This window comes from Schistocerca nitens, chromosome 3 (genome assembly GCF_023898315.1).
Source record: "Schistocerca nitens isolate TAMUIC-IGC-003100 chromosome 3, iqSchNite1.1, whole genome shotgun sequence".
Classification (NCBI taxonomy): Eukaryota; Metazoa; Arthropoda; class Insecta; order Orthoptera; family Acrididae; genus Schistocerca; species Schistocerca nitens.
This window is the reverse complement of record NC_064616.1, coordinates 619,202,880-619,228,793: the sequence shown is the minus strand read 5'-3', so window position 1 is coordinate 619,228,793 and position 25,914 is coordinate 619,202,880. Positions and strand designations below refer to the sequence as shown.

The 25,914-nt window shown below is 41.1% G+C and overlaps 1 protein-coding gene across 2 annotated transcripts in view; it reads left to right on the top strand.

Annotated features, from left to right (window-relative positions):
* LOC126248555 (polycomb protein Scm) overlaps positions 1 to 25,914 on the top strand; it is a 197,114-nt gene that overhangs the window by 109,652 nt on the left and 61,548 nt on the right. For both annotated transcript variants that reach the window (XM_049949639.1, XM_049949638.1), the window contains exon 11: positions 9,001 to 9,186. In XM_049949639.1, coding sequence (XP_049805596.1) covers positions 9,001 to 9,186 — 186 coding nt within the window. The remainder of the gene's footprint in view (positions 1 to 9,000; positions 9,187 to 25,914) is intronic.

Here is a 25,914-nt window from a genome sequence, read left to right as displayed (position 1 = left end):
ATTCGCCCCGGTTCCTAGTTTGTACGAGAGCTGATGGGGAGTATTTCATGTCCACAAAGCCTCAGTTCTTCGTAGAGCACTTAGAGGACAAGTTTGGGGAGGTGGAGGGCTTGTCCAAAATGCGCTCTGGGTCAGTACTGATAAAAACGGCATCCTCTGCCCAGTCACGAAGGTTACTTGCTTGTGACAAGTTGGGGGATGTTGCCGTTACGATCACACCCCGTAAGAGTTTAAATATGGTCCAGGGTATTATTTACCATAGGGACCTTCTTTTGCAGTCTGATAATGAGCTGCGCACCAATTTAGAGCGTCGAGGTGTTCATTTCATCTGGCGTGTTCATCGGGGTCCAAAGGATAATCAGATTGCTACCGGTGCCTTCATCTTGGCCTTCGAGGGTGATACATTACCGGAGAAGGTCAAGGTGATAGTCTACCATTATGATGTCAAGCTCTATATCCCTCCCCCGATGCGGTGCTTTAAGTGCTGGAAGTTCGTCCATATGTCTTCCTGCTGTATTTCCGGCCTCACATGTCGAGATTGCGGACGCCCATCACATCCCGATACTCCATGTGCGCCGCCTCCCATCTGCGTCAACTGCGGAGAGCATCATTCACCTTGCTCGCCAGACTGCACGATCTTACAGGAAGATCGAAAAATCATGGAATATAAGACCCTGGACCGACTGACCTATACTGAGGCTAAGAGGAAATATGACAGACTACATCCTGTTCGAATGACATCTACATATGCCACTGCTACAACAACTGTGTTAGCCCTGTCCGTTCAGCGAATTCCAGCCAAATCACTGAGCCGTACAACTACACATGCCCCCTTGCCCATGGGGGCCACTACCTACCCTGTTGCTCCTGCGTCACCTACCTCGGGAGCAACACCCCCTCACCCATCGGGGACGTCCGTCCCCACTTCTAAGGTGGAGAAGCGTCCAACTTCTTCGGCTCCTCTCGCTCGCAAGGGTTCCCTTGGGTCCCTCCCTTCCCAGGTTTCCACAAGCGGGAAAGATGACGCCCCGACAGTGACATAAGTGCCCACAGGCAGCTGGTCACAGGGCTTCACGATCCTCCTCCGTCCTGGAGACTGAATCGGTGAAGCCCTCCCAGCCAGTGAAACCCAAGGAGCAGCGAGAGAAGTCCAAAGAAAAAGACCTCTAAGACCAAGGAACTTGAGGTGACCCCCCCCCCCTCCCCACTGCAACCTTCAAGCTCTGCGTCTGAGGATGAGGTGGAGATCCTGGTGTCCGCTGAGGACTTAAATCTCGCTGGCCCCTCAGACACAATGGATAGCCCTTGCACAGGTGCTCAATCGGTGGCGGCAGGTGACGCAGCAGCGTAATCTGCCTCCCCAGTCCCCTCACGCTTTTCTCGGCCATGGACAATGTCATCCTCCAGTGGAACTGCAGCGGTTTCTTCCACCATCTTTCTGAACTCAGACAGCTTCTCAGCCTTCACCCTTTCCTCTGCATTGCTCTTCAAGAAACTTGGTTTCCAGCAATGCGCACCCCTGCCCTCTGTGGCTATCGGGGTTATTATAGGAACCGGGCAGCGTACGAAAGGGTCTCCAGTGGCGTTTGCATCTATGTCCTTCAATACCTTCACAGTGAGTCTGTCCCTCTACAAACACCTTCAGAGGCTGTCGCCATTTGGGTATGGACACCACAGGCTGTTACTGTCTGGAGTCTGTATTTTCCACCAGATGGTGATGTCCCGCAGCATGTCCTGGCTGCGCTGATAGCCCAATTGCCGCCACCTTTTCTGTTACTGGGTGACTTCAACGCCCATAACCCTCTGTGGGGTGGAAAAGTGGCAACAGGCCAAGGCAGCACCGTTGAGCATGTATTGGCAGAGCTCGACCTTTCCCTTTTAAATGGTGGTGCCTTCACACAATTCAGTTTGGAGCATGGCACGTACTCAGCCATCGACCTTTCGATCTGTAGCCCTAGCCTCTTACCGTCTGTCCAGTGGAGTGTGCATGAGGACTTGTGTGGTAGTGACCACTTTCTGTCACTGCCACGGCGTCACTCTTCTGACGCCCTTGCAGATGGGCTATGAATAGGGCTGACTCGGATTTGTTCTCCTCCAATGCCACTATTGAACCTCTTTCCAATGGCGCCCTTGATGCAGTGGTTCACTCGGTCACCACCGGCATCGTTACTGCTGCAGAATCTGCCATTCCCTGTTCTTCTGGGTCCCCTCGGCGGAGGACTGTGCCTTGGTGGTCGCCTGAGATCGCTGAGGTGATTAAAGATCGCCGGTGGGCGCTCCAGCATCACAAGCGACATCCCTCATTAGAACACCTCATCGCCTTTAAACGACTCCGTGCGCGGGCCCACTGCATCATTCGCCAACACAAGCAGGAGTGCTGGGAAAGGTATGTCTCCACCATTGGCCTCCATATCTCTCCATCGCAGGTTTGGGCCAAGATTAGGTACCTCTATGTCTATCGGACCCATGTCAGCATCCCTGCACTCTCACTGAATGGAGCAGTTTGTACTGATTCCGACATAATTGCAAACCGCTTAGCAGAGCACTTTGCTCTGAGTTCCGCTTCTGCAAATTACCCACTGGCCTTCCGCTGCCTGAAAGAGCAGTTGGAACATTGGAGCCTTTCTTTTCACACGCGCCACCCTGAATCCTACAATGTTCCATTCAGTGAGTGGGAATTCCAAAGTGCCCTAGCCGCTTGCCCTGATACGGCTCCTGGGCCAGATCGCATCCACTGTCAGATGCTCAAACACCTCTCGGCGGACCGCCAGCGACACCTCCTAGACTTTTACAACCGTATCTGGGTCAAGGGTGAGTTCCCGTTGCAATGGCGGGAAAGCATCATAATCCCCGTTTTGAAACCTGGCAAGAACCCACTGGAGGTGGACAGCTACAGCCCCATTAGCCTCACCAATGTTCTTTGTAAGTTGATCGAACGCATGGTGAGCCGGCGGTTGAGTTGGGTACTCGAGTCTTGGGGCCTTCTGGCTCTGTCTCAGGGTGGGTTCCGTAAGGGCTGCTTTGCCGCCGATAATCTGGTGAGACTGGAGCCTGCCATCCATATGGCATTTGCCCGCCGTCAGCACCTCATTGTCTTTTTTGACATGTGGAAGTCATACGATACGAAAAGGCAACATCACATCCACTCTACGTTTCATGGTTGGGGTCTTCGGGGTCCGCTGCCAATTTTCATATGAAATTTTCTGTTGCATCGTACCTTCTGCGTACAAGTTGCGGCCTCCCATAGTTCCCCCATAGTTCAGGATAACGGGGTACCACAAGGATCTGCCTTAAGTGTCTGCCTGTTTTTAATTGCAATTAATGGGCTCGCTGCAGCGGTGGGAACGTCTGTCTCAGCTTCCTTGTATGCTGACAACTTCTGCCTCTACTATAGCTCCATTGGCATTGCAGCTGCTGAACGTCAGCTGCAGGACGCTATCTGCAAGGCGCAGTCTTGGGCTGTGGCGCATGGCTTCCAATATTCGGCCGCCAAGACCTGCGTTACGCGTTTCTGCTGGCGACGCACTGTTCACCCTGAGCCACGGCTTTATCTTGACAGCGAACCCCTTGCTGTGGTGGAGACACATCGGTTTTTGGGTGTAGTTTTTGATGCCTGGTTGACTTGGCTCCCTCATATTCAGTAGCTTAAACAGATGTGTTGGCGGCATCTTAATGCTCTGCGTTGCTTGAGCCACACCAGCGGGGCAGCCAACCGATCTACCCTCTTACGGCTCTACCAGGCATTAATTCAGTCCCGTCTGGATTATGGGAGCCTGGCTTATAATTCAGCATCCCCTTCTGCATTGCGAGTGCTGGACCCCATCCTTCACAGCGGGATCCGACTTGCCACCGGAGCTTTCCGGACCAGCCCTGTGAACAGCATACTTGTGGAGGCAGGTGTCCCTCCACTGCGTTTACGGCGCCAACGTTTACTGGCCACTTATGCTACACACGTTTTTAGCTTGCCTGGGCATCCCCATTATCATCTCCTGTTCGCTCAGTCTGTCGTCCATCTCCCAGAACGTTGGCCCCGGTCGGGTTGTACGATCGCAGTTCGCGTCAGAGAACTTCTCTCTGGGCTTGGGGTTTTCCCTCTTACACCTCTTTTCTGTGACCCTCTGCGTACACCCCCATGGTGTGTGCCCCGCCCATGCCTTCGGCTTGAACTGACACAGGGCCCGAAGGATTCGGTCCCACCAGAGGCCTTCCGCCGCCGCTTTCTTTCCATCCTTGCCATGTATCAGGGCTCTGGCGTTGTCTACCCTGCCTTCACCAAACAAACTTAGGGCTGTCAAGGAGGCTGCCGGTACATGGCGCTCCTCCTTGCGGGTCTCTCGTAAGGAGTCTGTTGTCCTGTGCTGGCTGCGCATTGGGCACACCCGGATGACGCACAGCCACTTATTGCGCCGTGAGGACCCACCTCTATGTCGCTGCGGATCCACTTTGACGGTGGTCCACATTTTGTTGGCCTGTCCCCTTTTAGCTGTGCTCAGGCAGACGTTTGCACTGCCTGATACGCTCCCTGCCCTTTTAACAGATGACCCTGCCATGGCAGGCTTAGTTTTGCATTTTATTCGGGCAGGGGGATTTTATCACTTAATCTGTGTGTTTGTCATTTTTTTGTTTTGAGTCTGGCCTTTGGCTTAAGATGTTAGACTGGGTTATTATTTTAGTGTGCTTCTAGGTGGTTGGCTTTTCCTTTTTTGTCTCTATGGTCGGCCAACCACTGTCACACTCTGTTTGATTTTAATTCCTTTGTCTGATCTGTCTCCGAGTCTCTCTTGTCTTGAGTCATATGATGTAATCTCCATTGTTCGTTTTTATTCTGAGTGGGTGTTTGAAGTTTTGGAAAAAGGGACCGATGACCATAGCAGTCTGGTCCCTTCATTCCCACAAACCAACCAACCCCCCCCCCCCCCCCCACACACACACACGGAGAGAGAGAGAGAGAGAGAGAGAGAGAGAGTGTGTGTACTGTAGGCTCAGTACATATTTGCAGTAGTTCTTCCTCCTTCCTGGGAGCAGTCGAATGAAAATGAGACAAATGGAGAAAAAGTAAATAAACTGTATATTATTTAAAAAGTAATCACCATATCTATTAATACAGTTATCCTACTGTGAGACTAAAGTGTCAGTTTCATGGTTGCCTACTGAACCATGGTTGTACCCACACATGCACCTCTTCATCGAAAGCAGATCAGTAACCACGAATGTCTTTCTTGAGGGCTCCAAATATATGGAAATTGCATAGGGAGAGATTGGGACTTAATGGAGGATGTGTAAGGGCTTCTCATTGTAACTTCTGCAGTGTAGTTGAAACAACTTTACAACTTTGGTAGCATGTGGCCCCACATGTAGCCAAGGTCATTTCAACTATGCTGCAGAAATTTTACCGGGAAGCTCATACAGTCCCAATCTCTCCCCGTGCAATTTCCATATTTTTGGAGCCCTGAAGAAAGATGTTCATGGCCTTTGGTTTGCTCTGGACAGAGAGGTGCATGCCTGGGTGCAATCATGGTTCAATATGTTTGCCTCAAAAGTCCTCGTGTACAAATTCATCTTGAATTTTTTTAAGCTGGTTAAAACTGTCCACCATTTAATATCCAAAGGAGACATAAATAAAGCCTAGACTCTCAAAGAATTGATGTACATACTTTGCAAAATAGAACACATGGTTCAGCTTTCTGTCTTTCTTCGGATACCTGTTTTGAGGCTTTATTTTGACAATATAATGTATGATCTAGTCATGTTGCTTAGATAAATTCCATGTCATTTGAAAATATCAATCTTCTGTCATCTTTATGGAGCTTAAAGGTACAATTTTGAGAACAGTTTTAACTTGGTGGCTTAGTACACCTAGCTTGTGTTTTGGCCAGATAGCTGGCCACCATATAGCAGGTGTGACTCGGCGCATTGTCATAATGCAGCTTCCAGTCATCGGCGATGACTGGCCTCACAAGATGGACCCTGGCTTCCAGTCTCTTGAGCAGTTAACAATAAAAAGCACCATTGACAGTTTGGCTTTGGGGCACAGACTCCTCGTGAACTTTCGTTTCCTCGTAAGGAGAAGTACTCTTGAACTGAATTATTTGGGGTTTTTGCGGTTTTTACATTATTTTCAGCTGCCAGGTTTTCTTTATTGCTCATACTAGTTGGAACAAGAGGTTGATCACAATCCAGATGATAGTTATTTTTTGATTGTTGGTCCTCAGAAATAAAGGACTTCATGCTTTCAGTACTCTTCAGTGGAATCTTTTAGGAGTGCAGTGAATTTTTTGTGCTGTGCTTGCTTTTGTTGTTGCTGTGATCTTTAGATGAATCCTATTCTTCTTTTGATGTCAATATATATTTTTACGTTCAGAATCAGAATCTTCTGTGCTATCATCACTGTTACGGAGTTCACAGTTTTCGTTGTTTACTTGGAAGCACTTTCTTCCATTCGAGCATTTTTCTAGAGAAGGAGGTGGCTGAAACTCTTTCTCAGAAAAGTCAAGTCCTGCTTGCAAATGGACTGCAAGTATTGAGCATATTCGTAATTGCATGACAAACAAACATTCCCACTATCAGTCTGCTGCTTAAAATTAAAGCAAGCATGCTTACTAGAATTTCCCTTCATGGTTTCATCTATCACTTTCATCTTCTGCAATCATTCTGGTTCTGGATGGTCATTAGTGTCTTGTGCCTTTGCAGTTAAAACCGTTTTTTGGCCTCTTACATTGAGGCCTGGGATTGTTAACATGTTTATTTTAGCATTGAAAAATATGAAAAAAGTAAATAAATAAATAAAAGTAATTTATGTCAATAGTATAAGCCATAATTTGTTATGCAGTGGGACATTAAAAATCAAAATAATATAGACGAGTAGCATTGCAAATCGTGATAACTTAAATGAGCAATGTGAAAAATTAAATAGAGAAGTAGTGTGACATTACAAAATCATATAGGCAAGCACCGTGAGAAGTACAAATTCAATAGACTAGCAGTGTGATAATTAGAGAATGCTATGGAAAAATGACAAGCAGTGTAACAATTCAAAAAGTCTCTTTACTGACCATACAGTATTTGTATAAAAAAAGTAATGATACTGAGCTTGTGGATCAAAATTTACTGTAAATGTCACTAGAGCCTCTTAGTATTCTTCAATTTATGACTTTCAAATGTCAACAACCCGCCGCATGTGAGATTTCCACGCTTCAAACGCTGCCACAAATGCTGAGTCCAGGATGGCCTTCAAAGCCCTTGTCGTGGCAGCTTGGACCTCAACCTGCCCCCCCCTCCCCCCCCCTGCCCCCCACGTAGGGGGGCTAGGGAACTATTTGAATCCATTTCTTGGCCAGGTAGCTGGCCACCATATAGCAGGTGTGACTCGGCACATTGTCACGATGCAGCTTCTAGTCATTGGCAATGGCTGGCCTCATGCAATGGCCTCTGGCTTCCAGTCTCTTGGGCAATTCGCAATAAAAAGCGCCATTGACAGTTTGGCCTTGGGGCACAAACTCATGATGAACCACACCTCTGACATCAAAAAAGACAATCAGCTTTCACTTTCAATTTGCTCATGCAACCCTTTTTTGGACGTGGTGATGCTTTGGTGTGCCACTCGGCACTCGTGCACTTTTGTCTCCGGGTCGTACTGAAACACCCAGGTTTCGTCTCCGGTGATAACATTATCTAAAAATTCTGAATAAGCTTCAAGGCTCTGGAGATTGCCTTGGCAGGCATCCACACATGCTTGCTTTTGAACGTCTGACAAAATCTTTAGGACCAACTTGGTGCAGATCTTTCTCATTGACAGTTCTTTGGTGATGATGTGCACTGTCATTTTACCAAGTCCAAGGTCATCTGCTATCATCCTGACACTCATCTGATGGTTGGTTTTTCAGTAAAATGCCCACATGGTTGATTTTTTGTCAGTTTTGCTGGTTGACGGGCGTCAGGAGTGGTCATTGTCCTCAACACTGTCCCGGCCCTCTTTAAAGCTCTTCACCCACCTGCAAACATTTACTTTTGACTGGCAATCATCACCATAGGCTTTCTGACACATATCCAATGTTTCCGTACCCCCACAGGTGACTGGCACACTGAGCGTTTTCGGCCAGTCACCCCCCACTGCCAATCCCCCACGGGAGAGCGCGTGCTGCGAAGTACAGTCGTATCAGCAAAAAATCAGTCTCATTACTTTTTATACAAACCCTGTACACTCCACCTCTGTTTTTCTCCAATACAGTATTGTTACAACAGCTCTCTCTCTCTCTCTCACAGTTCTGCGTACTAGTGGCGTCACATTACTGTAATTCTATACAACATGTACTGCACTATTTCTATACAGTTGTAGAATTCGTATTTTTTGAGATATCACATTGCTGGTGTTGGTGTGCGATGTGTCAATAACATGAAGTCAGTTTTTACACTATTGATAATATTTTTTCTTTAAAATGTTTTGATTTTGTGATAAGTCATGTTTTAAAGTACTTTTACAATTCCGTACTGGTAATTTCATGATTTGTCTATGTGCAGCTTGAGAAGCAGTATTTGTTTTACCATACACTTTTTGCCTTAAATTATTGTGTCTTCAGCAGTTAAATGTGTCCCATCTGCATTGTTTGTTTGTTTTCATGATACATACGAGTTTCAGCCACAGTAAACATGCGTACAGAAAGTGCAGATGAGTACATTTTCCTGTTAAAGAGGTTTTGTAATATGTGAAAACAAAATGAATTTTGTTGGACCTAGACCAACATGTGAATTGTTTATAGGCCATAAGTATTGGTTTTCAGTTACCTGGAAAAAATCAGTTTTTATTGTATTACTTTTGGTGCTGTTTTTACATAATGTACTTTTCATTGAACATTGACTTTGGAAATAGTTTCTCTAACGTTAATTTTTATCTTTAAACCATTCAAGTATGTAGTCATGGTTACTAGCTTTGTGTTTTACCCAAGCATATTGAAAAGTTGACTTATGTGGAGTATTCTAACTGTGAACTGTGATTCTTTTTAGTTGCCTTTGACAGTAAAACTGTTGATGTCCGTCTCCCAGCCATTGAAAAGATGTCCGATTTGTGGAGTTTCTTGGAAATTCTTTTCGAGGAACTCATGTGCTGTGAAAATTTTTGTACAAGCCGGCCTCTGGGAGGTTTGTGCCCCAAGTGTTCAAAGCAGTTAACGCCACCGGCACCTAAGACAGGTACGGCAGTTCATTTGTTAATTATTAACTCTGGAAATTGTGAAAGCTAGTGGTTTTTCCTAGGCATTCACAGAACATAACAGAATCAGTTTCTGTCAGTTTAGATGCTTTATTATGGTATTCCGTTTCTTACAAGTTGTGTTGGTTTATTTGAGAGAACAATTGAAAGACTAAACATGCCTTTTGTTTGGGTCTCAAAATGTTTTGTGCATAATGTTCGCTCTTCTCTATCAAGCAACTGCTAGGAATACCAAATTCATATGAAAACAGATATTTGCAACGTACACTATCCGTCCAGAAACCGCCAAAGCTGATTTTCTTCATGATGTACAAGCAACGTCAGCACAATAACTACCGTGGCAGCTTAAACTCTCAACTGTAAACAGTAGATGGGCATTCGACAAGTCATTTGTGAGTTGGTAATATTGAGTAGTGAACATGTGGTGGTAGTTCGTCAACATTTTTGTCAAAAAACACAGTCAATCAACATCTCAAGCCATGTGGTCAAGACACTCACCAGAATGTTATGGAGAAGAGAAAAGTGTATGCAAAATTTGTCCTGCACAACTTGACCTCTGAACAAAAATGATGACGCATGGACATGTTCTGTGTGTTGATTGAAATGCAAAATGTGGACAATTCTTTTCTGTAAAAATCTTCCCAGATGATGAGAGCTGGTGTTATCAATATGAACCTACCACAACAAAAGAAAGTGCAGAAATTCACAGGAAGGGTAAACACTTTGACGACATAACCAACATTCAAGCCAATGTGACATGTGAATTGATCGTCATCACAAAGAAGGACTTTTCTGGCAGTTCCACATGGTGTTATGGGTGTTATGGGTGTTATGTGCACTGTACTCAAGTGGCGATAGACCATGTAGAATGCTTGAAGTGTTAAAACCATCATCTTAATGTTTCTTTATTTTTAAAGGTCTAGTCTTGAAATGTTTTAGGCTGATGTGGTATTTCTGTATTAAAAGAGCTTGTAACTATACTTTCCAAGTATGAAAATCAGAACTGAAATTAATATGGTATTGAAAAAATTTTGTGAAAGATATAAACAATGGCATGATAAAAGACAGTCTCTTACCAAACAGAAAAAATATTAACCAACAGATAGGCATCTCGCGTCCTATGGTTACCTTTAAAGGCAGTCAAATGAAACACCATATCTGTGAGAAACTGTTTTGGCCAAATGCACAGTGAACCATTAACAATTGAACACCTTCTGCAGGTGAGTTTGAAAGCATTTGATTAGTGTAAAGAAAAAAAATTTAATTGTGGAGTCAAAATTTAAATTTAAAATATTGACTCATTCTTGTAATTACTCACAGCAAAATATACATTAGTCAGTCTGTGTGAGAAATCCACCATTGAGAAATTGAGAGAGTCCGTTGTACTGAATTATTACCCCAAATTTATGTATGCAGTGACTGTACCATCTTTGATGTACAGTTATATATGTGAGATAACATCAGATGTGATTGTACATAGAAGTTTCTTATTTGAGTTGGTGAGCTGGAGGGCTGTTCAAGATGTGGCGTTGACACAGAAGATATGAACATAAAATGTACTCCCTACTGCTTATTTATTTATTTATTTATTTATTGTTCCGTGGGACCACATTTAGGAGAAGTCTCCATGGTCATGGAACGAGTCAATACATGAAATTATAACACGATTGTAGAAACAGATGAAATGAAATATAAGAAACATATTCAGGCGACAAGTCGTTAGTTTAAATAAAGAAAATCAAGAATGTAACACTGGAATTTGCTTAATTTTTTAGCTCTTCCAGGAGCTCCTCGACAGAATAGAAGGAGTGAGCCATGAGGAAACTCTTCAGTTTAGACTTAAAAGTGTTTGGGCTACTGCTAAGGTTTTTGAGTTCTCGTGGTAGCTTATTGAAAATGGATGCAGCAGAATACTGCACTCCTTTCTGCCCAAGAGTCAAGTAAGTGCATTCCACATGCAGATTTGATTTCTGCCTAGTATTAACTGAGTGAAAGCTGCTAACTCTTGGGAATAAGCTAATATTGCTAACAACAAACGACATTAAAGAAAATACATACTGTGAGGGCAATGTCAAAATTCCCAGACTATTGAATAGGGGTCGACAAGAGGTTTTTGAACTTACACCATACATAGCTCGAACAGCCCGTTTTTGAGCCAAAACTACCCTTTTTGAATCAGAAGAATTACCCCAAAAAATAATACCTTATGACATAAGCGTATGAAAATATGCGAAGTATACTACTTTTCGTGTTGAAATGTCACTTATTTCAGATACTGTTCTAATGGTAAATAAAGCGGCATTTAGTTTCTGAACAAGATCCTGAACATGGGCTTTCCACAACAGCTTACTATCTATCCATACGCTTAGGAACTTGAACTGTTCCGTCTCGCTTATAACATGCCCATTCTGTCTGATTAAAATGTCAGTTCTTGTTGAATTGTGAGTTAGAAACTGTAAAAACTGAGTCTTACTGTGATTTAGCATCAAATTATTTTCCACAAGCCACGAACTTATATCATGAACTACATTATTTGATAATGTTTCAATATTACACACGAGATCCTTCACTACCAAGGTGGTGTCATCAGCAAACAGAAATATTTTTGAATCACCTGTAATACTAGAAGGCATATCATTTATATAAATAAGAAACAGCAGTGGCCCCAGCACCGACCCTTGGGGAACGCCCCATTTAACAGTGCCCCATTGGGACTGAACATCATTACCACTCTCAATATTGCGGAGGATTACCTTCTGCTTTCTGTTCTTAAAGTAGGAGGCGAACCAATTGTAAGCTACTCCCCTTACTCCATAATGTTCCAACTTCTGCAGTAATATTTTGTGGTCAACACAGTCAAAAGCCTTCGTTAAATCAAAGAAAACACCTAACGTTCGCAACCTTTTATTTAATCCGTCCAAAACCTCACAGAGAAAAGAGACTATAGCATTTCTAAAACCAAACTGTACATTTGACAGCAAATTATGTGAATTTAAATGCTGCAGTAACCTTGTATATACAACCCTCTCGATAACTTTAGCAAACACCGATGGCATAGAAATAGGTCTATAATTGTCAACATTATCCCTGTCTCCCTTTTTATAAAGTGGCTTCACTACCGAGTACTTTAATCGGTCAGGAAACTGACCACTCCTAAAGGAAAAGTTACAGATATGGCTAAGTACTGAGCTAACATACGTGGAACAATACTTCAGTATTCTGCTAGATACCCCGTCATATCCATGAGAGTTCTTGGTCTTTAGTGATTTAATTATTAACTCAATCTCCCTCTTGTCAGTATCATGGAGGAGCATTTCAGGTAACAGTCTCGGAACACTTTTTTCTAAGAGTGCTATATGATTCCCTGTTGGGACTAGGTTTCTATTTAGTTCACCTGCTATATTCAGAAAGTGATTATTAAGTACTGTACATATATGCGACTTATCAGTAACACGGACATCCCCACTACGCACTGATTCTATATTCTCGATCTGTCTCTGCAGACCAGCCACTTCCTTTACGACTGACCATATGGTTTTAATTTTATCCTGAGACTTAGCTATTCTATCTGCATACCACATACTTTTTGCCTTCCTAATAACTTTTTTAAGCACCTTACAATACTGTTTGTAATGGGCTGCTGCATTTAGATTGTGACTGTTTCTAACGTTTTGATATAATTGCCACTTTGTTCTACAAGATATTCTTATCCCTTTAGTCAGCCACCCAGGCTGCCTGTTTGTGCTAGTACCCTGTTTTGAACGTTCTAACGGAAAGCAACTTTCAAAGAGCACGAGAAAAGTCTTGAGGAAAGCATTATATTTATCGTCTACTGTATCAGCACTATAAACATCTTGCCACTCTTGTTCCTTGATAAGGTTTACAAAAGTCTGTACAGCAACTGGATCAGCTTTCCTAAAAAGTTGATAACTACATTTAACATGTGTTGCAGCACAAAAAGCTTTTAGACTTAAAATTTGTGCATCATGATCTGAAAGGCCATTCACCTTTTTGCTAACAGAATGCCCTTCTAATAATGACGAATGAACAAAAATATTGTCTATGGTTGTTCTACTGTTCCCTTGCACTCTCGTTGGAAAGAATACGGTTTGCATAAGATTATATGAATTAAGGAGGTCTACCAGCATCCTTTTCCTTGCACAATCACTTATACAATTAATATTGAAGTCACCACATATAACTAACTTTTTGTATTTCCTATAAAGTGAACCAAGAACCTCCTCTAGCTTTAGCAAAAATGTTGTGAAATCGGAGTCTGGGGATCTATAAATAACAACAGTAAGAAGTTTAGCTCCACTAAATTTAACCACACCTGCACAACATTCAAACACCTTTTCAGTGCAGTACTTTGAAACATCAATTGACTCAAATGGGATTCTGTTTTTCACATACATGGCTACTCCCCCACACCGCAAAGAGCTCCTAGAAAAGCTGCCAGCCAACCTGTATCCTGGTAAAGGAAGCCTCTGAATTATCTCCTTACTTAAGAAGTGTTCAGATATACCAATAATTTCAGAGTCAACATCTATAAGCAGTTCACTAACTTTATCTCTAATACCTTGTATATTTTGATGAAATATACTAATTCCCTCATTAATCGGATACCCAAGCTTTGTAGAAAGTGGTTTCTTTGTTAGAGAGACTTCCCTTAAGCAGGAATACCTATCAGCTGACTTCAATCTAAAAAAGGTACAGCTCTAACACCCACAACTACCGGAATTTTCCCATGAGTGATCCCACCACCCCCACCTATGCTGTCACCTATAAGTTTTGCCAACCTCCCCTTCCCATACCTGTTGAGGTGCAGGCCATGTCTAGTGAAACCCGTCCTGCTGATAGACTCCACCGACACCACTGAAATGTGACTCATGCCTTCTGTCATCAGCGCACCCCCAAGTCTCATGTTATTACGCCTGACGGCTGTATTAAGATGAGGCCGATCGTGACGCTGAAACAGTTCCACGAAATGCACATTCGTGTTGCCAGTCTGAGTGGCTATCTTTTCCAGGTCACCATCTATGTCATACTCCCCATCCCTATCAATACTATTACCAGCCCCACCCACAATCACTACCTGATCCTCTTTAGTAAAATCCCTACATAACCCCCCTATGTTAAAAGTCACCTGAGCCAATCCTGCATTAGGCTTCACAATGCTGGTGACCTGGTACTCACTCCCCAAAACTTCCTGCAACTGCTGGCCTACACCTCTACCATGAGAACTACCTAACAGCAGAACCTTCTTCTTCCTCTTCGACTTTGCAACTGTTCTAGCCACCGTAACTACTGAGGTCTGCTGCATACTTCCTACATCTACAGCTACTAGAGATTCCTCTCCACTAGACTCTGACAGTTGGTCATATTTATTGTAAACACCAATAGTAAAACTATCAGAAAATCTTCTTCTCCTAGCAGATCTCTTGCCAACAGCCAGCTCCCATTCCCCAACCCCCTTCTCCCTCCTCATCCTATCTAGCTCCTCTTGTGCGTTTTTCAACTGCACCTGAAGGGCACAGATCTTACGCTCCTGCTCCTCTATCAACTTACTCTTGCTACATAACCTGCAGTTCCAGGAGAGGATCTCACCAGAATGCCCACTGGCTTCCCCACTGCATTCCCCCCAGTGAAAATACTTCGAGCAAGTCTCACACCGCAATCCACTGCTCACGAACCTACGGCAAAGCCCACACTTCTCACTCATGGTAAAATTTTACAATTATTGAAACAAGAAAACAACTTTATCTAAGTTCCGCTACTACAATAAGAAGATGTTAAAAAACTGACTACAATAATCACAAACTTGCTCTACAAGGGAAGTAACTACTATTATTGACAGTATTAATCAACAACAAATGAGAATATAACAAAATACTAACAGAAAGAAAATCAAACGTCTAATGACAGTAACGAAACTGAAAGTAGTTCGCAAAAATTTCTTCTGAAGTTATTTCACAGGAAAACACCAAGAACACCGGTTGAAGACTACTAAAGTTCCTAAATAAACTACTATACACAAACAATTAATTAGTACTTAGCTTTCGATGCGCCGCTACAGCTGCAACTGGTCAGCGCGGAATGTAAACACGGGTAAGAGGTTAAGTTGCTCGATACGAAACACAAATATCAGGCCACAACACAAGAAATGCAGAGGTGAATGAAGAAACCACTAATAAGTCACTTATATAGTAAATATTATCACAAAAACAGTTAAAATATGTATCTGAAACCTAAAAATAGATGAAAACTTAGAGAGCGATCTCACACGCAGTCACTTGCTTATGACGTCACACCAAAGATATACACCAAAGATATAGTTACTGCTTCTGATGGGGATGAAAGAAATGCACTTCAACTGTGTACTATTTAACAAGAGAATTCTTAAAAATTAATCAGCAGATACAGGAAAAAACTGTCTTGCTATCCAGATTTATGTTTCCTGTGATTTGCTTAAGACAACTGCTGGGGTGGCATCTTTTAAGAGAACACTGCTATTTTGATTCACCATTCTTGTTTAGTCACAGCTTACATTCCTCTCTATTAATCTCTTCATTGGTGGAGCATGAAACTAGAAATTTCATCCCATCTTTCCTTTAGGACATTGTTCTGACATATGAATCCGTACCTCAGTTTGAAGACTCACTAGTGAAATGTAAATTTTTCAAGGTATCACATTTTGAACAATTGTTTTGTGTTTACTTTAAGAGTCAGCTAGGAGCTGAGAATCTCTTCAATTTATTTCAGATGGAGTGATCCATGTGTTGTTGTTGTTTAATTTTACCAAGTGGACATCCCTCTACCCTGTTGTTAATGTGTCACTGAAGGTGATAGAAGTACACCCAACTAAAAGCTGTTCACATCTTGATAAGCTCAGGTACCTTTGGTTGTATATGGCTTGCACCAGTGATAGCTCAATACACGCTGGCAACAGTGGCAGCTCCACATGTAACACCTTTTTAATGGTGTATTTTTTCCCTTTTTTGTAACAATTTTACATAAAGACCTTCTTGATGTTCTGTGATTGCATATAGTTACTGCATATTGTTGATATAAACATTTTAACACTCACTTTTATCTGTTTAGGATTCTAAGATGCTTCCGCCTCAAACAAACAAACAAGACCAAACCTATATAGTTACATGATAGCCACCTGGCAGCGTTTCAGGCTCTGAAATTCCACTGAAGTAAGTAGGGTTCGTGTCCCCTCAGTACCATATTTTTTTTACATTGTATTGTTTGTTGTTGTGTTGCAAGTGTAACATGAATATACCCAAGGTATGCTGAATATGGTAACACATTGTGCAACACAGGTATATGACAAACAGTCATTTACTGCTAGGGTGTGTCAGCATACGCATGCCACAAGAGATAGTGTCTTGGCAGTTGTCCTATATGATCATTTCAGTGCGTGTGAGGCGGAAGCCAGGTATGGTGGTCAACCTTGCTGAGCCCAGAAGTGGATAAAGTGGTTGTGCAAGATGGGTAACGGGCTGTCTGAAACGGTTGGGCTTAGGAAAGCTGTCAGTACATCAGCAGGACAAATGCTACCAGACAGTTGTAGGGAATGTCCATTTCTAAATGCCGCGCAACTCAAGGATGAGACCAGTTTCCATTGATGTTCACAAATGCTTGTGGGATGCTGGCCTTAAGAGACCATAGGCAATTAATAAAGATACCCTCTCTGGCAGTCACAAACTTTATAGGCTTGCCTTTGCTGAATTGAATGTAGACTGTGACTGGCACCATGTCACAGCTTCAGGTGAGCCAGTATTTACCACAGTGAATGAGGGTCCGGTGATGGTCTACAGGCCACAAGGAGCACAATACGATCCACAGTACATAGCGCAACGTTCGCGTGATGGTCAAATCATGTTGGGGATGTATGTTGTCAGAGGGGGCAGGGATATTTCGTAAAATTCATGGTCATCTCACTGTGCATCAGTATGTGCACATCACGAAACATTCTGTGGTGCTGACTGTGAAGGTGCTTTATCCCAGTGGAGTGATCTGGTTCTAGCAGAACCACTCGAAACAGTTCACACTAATCAGATCGCAGAGCTATGGTTTACAAAACAGGCTAATGGTGACCTGATTGACTGGTCTGTTTGAGCGCTGAACTTATATACTATTGAAAATTTGTGGACTGAAATAAAGCATTACATGAACTTAACACTGGCCGACACACACACACACACACACACACACACACACACACACACACACTTGACAAACTGTGAGAACTAGTATTGGATACATGGGAGAGTATTTCTAGAAGCTGAGCACTGCCATGCCTCATCGGATGAGACAGATAATTGATGCCAGTGGTGGGTAGACTTCATAGTAGCTTCATTCCTAGTGTGAAACTTTCCTCATCTCTCTTTACTCCACTTTATATTACAACATTTGATTTAGCTGTATGTTTGTTAATTACAAATCCACCTTAAATTACTGTGCTTTAAAATTTATGAATTGAATTCACCTACTTAATACATGTAACTTTGAATAAATCACAAACAAGTCTATTTGAATCAAAATATAAATTATGTCCTAATATGAGACTCAGAGAAAGCACTTAATATCAATCAACGTAAGAAGTAGTAAACCCAAGAATAATAATAATAATAATAATAATAATAATAATAATAATAATCTCTTCCTTACAGCCTCGCTAGCACTTTCTGCATTTATTGTGTACAGAAGTGCAATCAAGGCATACAAAAGCTTTTTTTCAGTTAACATTCTTCAGAAACAGAAGCATTCCATACACTGGGCCCATTTCTGTCTGTTAGTCTTTAGGAAAATGACCACTACAAAATATGCATTCAGTGTCTTGGTCTTCAGACTGTGATTGACTGGGAGATTGTTTCCTGTGTGGCTTCTCTTTGAATTGTTTAAAATGTTTCCTGTATTGGGATGGTGTTAGCTATTTGACAAATTCAGAATGTGCTGATTTTACTATATCTTGATGTGCTTTTCTGATTCTGGGAGCTGGCCGAATATGAATTGGACTCGTATTTACTTATGGTTTGCATCTTGTATGCTAAACTCCTGTTGTATTGCAAAATCATTTTCCCTAAGTATACCCCTGAGGCTATTTATAGCATTTTCCATTGTTACTATCTCAAGTAGGCTGCTGCAAATAACTGTAATAAAAAATCAGGTTACTGCTTGACCTGGGTTATTTGCCCACCAGATTTTACTCTCTTGGGGATAATGTGTTTTATATGGTCCCACGAATTCCACACAAAAGCCTGCATTTTATGCGTGGAATGTGGTGATAAATAGACGATGTGGACATGGTTTTCTCTTGCTTTCATGTATTACAAAAATGTGATATGATGGCCATCAAGTATTAGCGGAATAGAATCATCACCCAATGGCTTCACAAAGCTTATAAAACTGTCAAACCACTTTGTAAAACTATGAATTGGAATCCAGCTACTAGAGTGGCAAGCTGAAGTTATCCTAATGTGAGATAGTGTATCATAATATGCGATACTGTGGTATTGCATATTAGGAATAAGCCATCTTCCTAGCCTCGTAGTTATACTATTTGATTTGAACGACAATTTATTACAGCGAATGAAAGAGTACTTTGTGAAGAATATAATCATTGTTGCAACAGCTACTCAACTTCAGATATTACATCCCTACAAGCACATACACCGGCGCTGGGCATATGAGCTGTCCGCAAGCCTTCCTGCGGGCACCATGGGCATTTGTATGGTTGTGTGGACATGATGCATGTGCAGCTTGCATTCTCTTTCTTGCAAACAGGATCATAAAATGCTGACAATACATGATTGCCAGCTGACACTAGAGTTTGTAGTCACATTACATTGTCAGTACCCTTTTCATTGTTGTAATTATTATAGTAGCACAATGGAAATATAACATGCATAGTACTTGCAGAAGAGTAGACTCCCTTGAGTTAAACAAGAGTGACATTATAAGAAAATGTAGTGACATTTAGCTTATAATAAGTCTATCGTGAAGAAAAGCAGGTGAATTTACACTAGTATGCATGATTTTCTGTGCCATCTTGGCACCAATGGCTTTACATGTCAATTATTAATTTGTAAGCAGTCTTATTGTTTTCCTACATTTGTCAGTGAGTAAATTTATTTTTCCTATCCTTTCCTTTTCTTCAAAACAACCCCCCCTCCCCTTGCCCCAATGTGACCAGCTCATGTTTCGTGCTCCAGTTTTCTTTGAGTATGGTGGTGATTTTTCTGGAAAACCTGGAATTCTCAGGGAATTCCATTTTACCTGGAAAGACCAGGGAATTTCTTAAAATCTTAGGAAATTTAGTATTTTTAACTTATCTTCGTAATTTAATTTTATAAACCACAAATTTTAAAATACCTAATATTTCAAAGCATAATACTTGTATGAATATTGGCCCCACTCATGGTACATCTCTGTTTCTTTTCGGTATTTCAACCAAACATCAAAGGGCATTGTAGTCAGTATCGATAAGGTGCCAACAAAGCTTCAGTTCTCGTGGTTGGCTATATGTTGCTTCCCGGTACTATTCTTCAGATAAACCATCTCAGAAATAGTGGAGTTCTTGAGTTTATGGAACTTTACCAGCAAGAAATACATTTATGGATGTATTTGTGTATGATTTTATACCTTACATAAAACTTTCTGATTTCAAAATATGTGAAGTCTTAGAGCCCACCAATTTATATTACATGTTTTCCTTCTTTTTGTTTTGCAGTGATAAAATATAATTATTCAGGCTAAGGACTGCAAATGCACCGGCCACAATCCATACGTCATATATGTTTACACAGGCCATATATAAGTTAAACTGAAAGTTGTCTCGAGTGTCTCAGCGTTGTACTGTAAATGTTGAACAGTGTTGGTAGCAATATGCGGTCGAAGGGAACAGAGATGCAACATTGTTTGATACATAACAAGTATATTTTTAAATAATGGTTTTCATAAAGTTAATATGCTCCAGTGATTAAATTTTATTGTCACATTTCAGTTGTTACACAAACGGTGGGGTAAAAATATTGCTTTCAATATAACATTTATTATGTGTTTACAAGGTGTATTCATAGCCAACTTAAGCAAATATGTGTTTTCAACATGTGATGTGAAGTCAACATGTAATGCATTACACATCTCATGTAAACTAAAATTGATAAAGCAGGTTACTATATATAAACGCAAACGCAAAACTAGCTAGATCCGCATTCACATGGTATCTCAACACACGTATTTAAATTTCATTCATGCTGATTTGAACTTACAGGGTGGCGCACTAAATGTGTTACCATTTTGTTTTTGAATATAAACTTTGTCAATGCAATCTGAAAGGAACATATACTACAATGAAGAGCTGTCCATGGAGATTTGTTCTAACTCAGCACATGCTCAATATGTCCACCATTTCGTTTCCTAACTCCCTTCAAACAAACACTGAAGTAAGTGATTACCCTACGGCACATGTCTTCCGTAATTTCACTGCAAGCTTGAAGAATAAGTCTTCTGAGCTCCATTAAATCACGTGGACGTTTTGGGAAAATTTTTTTCCTTCAGGTACCCCCAAAGAAAAAAGTCACATGGATTGAGGCCTCGACTATTGAGGGGCCAATTTTGTCCGTCATTGAAGCGACCTGGAAACCTGAGTGAAATGATCCGCATGTTGAAATGCTCATGTAAAAACTCCAGCACAATGTTTGTGGTATGTGGCCTTGCTCCATCTTGCACGAACCACTGCATATTGAAGGGCAAGGCAGTAGCAAGAAGCTGTGGAATGAAGCTGTTGTGAAGCATGCTCAAATGACGCTCGCTGTTCAGTTTCTTCAAAGAAAAAGGGTCCAATAAGTCCATGACTGGAAATTGCTGCCCATGCTGTAATCCTCAGAGCATAATGTTGTCGTTCATGAAGCACTTGTGGGTTTTCAGTGGCCCAAAAGTGTACATTTTGTTTGTTAACCACACCGTCTAAATGAAAATGTGCCTCGTCTGAAAACCAAACGTTGTTGAGAGTTTCTTTCCTATCCTCTGCCCACTGAGAAAACAGTAGTCTCTGCTGCTTGTGTTCTTCAGTGAGCTTCTGTGCACAGGTCATCTTGTATGGGTACATATGGAGATCACTTTTAAGAATGCGTTGGAAGGAGCGTCTGGATATTCCCAGTTGCACTGCTGCCTTTCTACACGATTTCCCGGGACTTCTCTGTACAGCAACTCGTACCACTTCAATATTCTCTGGCAAACAAACAGGCTTAGGCCGAGGTCGCTTCGCTTCCAATACTATTCCTTCCTGTACAAATTTATCATACAATCTGTGGGTGGTCTTCTTGCAAGGGACCCATTGTGTGTTAAACTGTTGTCGAAAACGCCTCGTCACAACAAGGCTTTTCGTTTCATGAAAAAGTAACACAATTGCCGATCGTTATTGTTGTTGTCAGTCTTCCATTATCAGCCATTGCTGCTTACTAGTCTCCTAGCGGCAGTATTGTGAATTACACATCATTTTGTAAACGCATTTGTTTTTCCAAGCTCTACTGGTACTGCTGTAGAGATCCTAGCGGGATATCTAATGTGTGTCGTAAATTGTGAAAGAAACAATTGGTAACATATTTCATGCGCCACCCTGTATTTTACATTTTTCTTTTTTTCCAATGTTTAGTCTGTTATCCCCTAGTACATTCTCTGCTTGTGATTAAATGTTTATCTTTTTGGATAAGTTTGTTTAAATTGTTGATGTTAAAAGATGGTTATTGTTCTGTGTTAATGAAGCAGCTTGGGGACACCGTTCCCAAACATGTTTTTAAATACGGAAACAAATATCTGTAGCAATGTCGATATGGATTGAAGGAAACAAGTTTTCAGGCAGCTAATACATGTCTCCGACTCAACACTGCATGGCACTAGTGCGTGTTAATATGTCGCATTGTGTCTGGTGTAAAGAGTTGATCCGTGTTGTTTTTACTCTTGTTGTAGTGAGTTTTTCCGAAAAAATTGAGTGGTTAATGCAAAATACTGTTGATTTATTACATATTGCTGTACCAGGCTGAGGTCTGCTTGTTGAATGTGTGAAATAAGCTGTAAAAGAACAGAACAAAAAAGACACACTGCAAAGTTTGCTGCTAAGTTCATTCTCATGTCGCATTCATATGCAACCCGGAAAGTAACGACACTTCTGATTAAGTTATTTGTGATGATTTGTGTGGAATCATACCAACTGAATAAAAACTTGATAATTCACATATTTAACGATGTTTTTCATTTAGTCACCATTACACAAACTTTCTGGACTTCCACTAATGCCCTCCTAATTTCAGGTACTATGTTTTTGTCCACCAACAATGATGAGGCCTTTCACTTTGCTTATGTGAACTTTCATAGAGTATTAACAGTTCAGCGCCATGTATCATTACAGTTTCCTCATCAACAGACGTAACATAGCAGATGATACAAAAACTACATGACAAACAGTGTCACGGACTGTGGGAATACACTACAAGAAATCATTGCCACCAGTGTGGACAGAAACAAAGATGTCACGAAATGCTACAGGAAACATGTTTCAAGCACCAATATGATTCCTGCGACAGTGTATATGCAGCTTAAACACGATAATAAAGTGTGTGTGTGTGTGTGTGTGTGTTTTAAAATGGTGTAAGTATTTTGTTTTTTTTTACAGATTAATAGTGCTACCTGTCTAATTTCAAGACATTTTATCAAGATATTTGGAAAAGTCACATAAATTGAAAGCACATGTGCCTGGTCCGCCTACTTTAGCTTATTGCAGTTACTGCTGTGGCCAGATATCTTTAATTAATATGGGATGTCAGGCACTTTTTAGCCACATGAAGGGGAAAAAGCACACACAACGTATCTTAAGTAAGAGGACATAGTCTCAAGTTGCACTGATTTTTCGGCCAAAAAAGTCAGTTGCTATTCTGTCGTGTAGTACTTCTGACCCACACATTTCAGTATCATCATCTTCAGAATCTAAAGCATCTCTGTTAGGTTGAACAGCAAATCGTCCATGCAGACGTTCAGAATTTGTATTAAAAGAAGGTTTAACGATGGCAGAAATTCTCTGGTTTGTTTGAACAGTTATGGCACACAAATCACTTCAGGAGGCTGAAAAGGTTGTTGCTGTAATCTCAAGAATGTGTAAAGGTAGTGCTGTAGCTAACAAGATTGCAGCTTAGTGAGATAAGATAGGATATGTTCTTCTGTTTGGAACTGTGCTTTATTTTAATCAACAGTTTCTCAGATTGCTGACGAAAGCCAGTAATTTTTTTCTCAGTTTTGGTGAATTACTGAATAAAATCGTGGAATGCACACAGATGGATTTAAATGAAAGATTTTGGGATGAAGATAAAAAAAGAGATAACAGCAAGATACCTTACTTCCTGGTTTCTTGGTCGTTCCAGAGCTACTGATCTTTTTTTCTTCTTTTATTGATGTGACAAAAGACACACCAAAGGGAAAGATTCTCCAGATTTAGTGGACGGGCCAAATGTGAATTGGCTGTTTCTGAAAGAATATAAAGCATAGTCAGCAGAGTTGAAACTGCTAGATATTGGTAGCTGTGGGCTTCATTATGTGCATAATGCTTTCAGAGGTGCGATCAAGGAAACACATTGGGACACCGCATTAATTTTGAGTGCCTTGTACAATTTGTTCAAGAGTGCCCCAACCAGTAGAACATCATATACTCAGTATTCAGACTTGAAAAAAAAATTGTTGTACCAGATTGGCTGGATAATTCCTCAGTTGCTCAATGAGCAATCAATATAACACCAAACACGAAGAAATTTCTCAAGGTGTTTAAGAAGGATAAGCATGAACCAAAGAGTGAAAGTTTCAGGTTGGTGACTAACTTTATTAATGATCCATTGCTGTGTACCAAAACTGCTTTTTTCAAGTTGTTGGCCTGCGATATTGAACCTTTTGATACACAGTCGCAGACAGATGCCCCATTAATGCCGTTTCTCCACAAAGTTTTGGTATCTACAATAAAAACAGTATTAGGATTGTTTTATGAAGCCAGAGATGTTAGAAAAAAGCACATCATTCAAGGTTGCTGCTGCCAAGGAAGCAAAAAATCTGTTACCTTTGAAAAACATAATTCTAGGTTTTGATACTCATAAAGAATTAAAGAAAACCAGTTCAGATGTGGGAACTGTCAATATTCTTAAGCTTTGACAAGCCTGTAAGACAGGTCTTCAAACCCTTGTCTTGAAACTGAATAACATGTCACCCTTAAACTACCTGCTGACACTTGTCATTACGTGTCTTGACCCAGGTTCAATTGTATCAAACATCAGTTTGGCAAAATAATGTATTTATAAGATTTTTTGTATTCTCACAGAAAGTAGTCACATAAGTGGAATTGCAGCATATAATGTAATGCATGAATGCAAGGATCTGACTTCTCTACCACATGTTATCAATTCTTTTAAAGAATACAGCCGTTCTGAAAAGATAGTTGATCATTTCTGGCAGGATATCCTTAGTGATAAATACCAAAATCTGATGGTTGTTAGGAAGTTAGTTTGCAGTCTTTCCCATGGAAATGCTAACTCTGAAGCTGGCCTTTCAGTTAATGGTGAAAGACTTGGGAACAAAGCATTTGAAAATTTTAGAAAGTGCTACAGATGAACTGTTTGCACTTGAAGAACAAATAAAGACTTTAAAAGATTAGATAACTGCATTGTGATATTGTATTTGTTTCATAAATAGTCAAATTATCTGAAAAATTCAAAATTTTGCTCGTCTACCAAATTACTAAATAGATGTTTTGTGTGTTTCGAGTAGGGACTTAAATGTTACAAGAAATCCTTGGAACTGGCATAAATTAAACATTTAAATTATAATTACTGTGTAAGTACACATTACTTGTTATTGAAAATAGTAATTAAAGTGTACTATTTTTTTGCATAAAATTGTATTATGTTGTATAAGCCTGCTTAATTTTAAATAGATTTCTATTAATTTAATGTTTTTGCTTTCGTTGTGAGTGGCCTTTTGTCAGCATTTTTAACCACTTCATTGTAAACCACCTACAATAGTATTGTTTTTCTCTAAAATATAGGTATACACAACACTTCACTTTTTTATGCTAATCAAGTTCCATTCCTTTGTAGACGAGAACCATTACTTATTAATGTCTGTAGTCACGATATATGAGAAAGAAATGAATATATTCACCTGGAAATTTGTAATACTTACCTGGAAATACATGGAATTCTCAGTGTTTTTTAAATTCAAGTTTGAGTGGCTACCCTGTTTGAGATCAAATGCACAGTCTTCACTTCATTTTAAAAAAAAACAACTTAAGGCAGGGATGTGTTCACATTAAACCAGTGGATGATAGAAAAGCAATTGACAGTCTGCATTTCAATAGAGGCACAACACAGTGACAAAGAAACAAATTAACAATAATGTTTTCACTGTGTAATGCTGTAATGAGCACATCAACACCCCAAAGTAATACACTCCTGGAAATGGAAAAAAGAACACATTGACACCGGTGTGTCAGACCCACCATACTTGCTCCGGACACTGCGAGAGGGCTGTACTAGCAATGATCACACGCACGGCACAGCGGACACAGCAGGAACCGCGGTGTTGGCCGTCGAATGGCGCTAGCTGCGCAGCATTTGTGCACCGCCGCCGTCAGTGTCAGCCAGTTTGCCGTGGCATACGGAGCT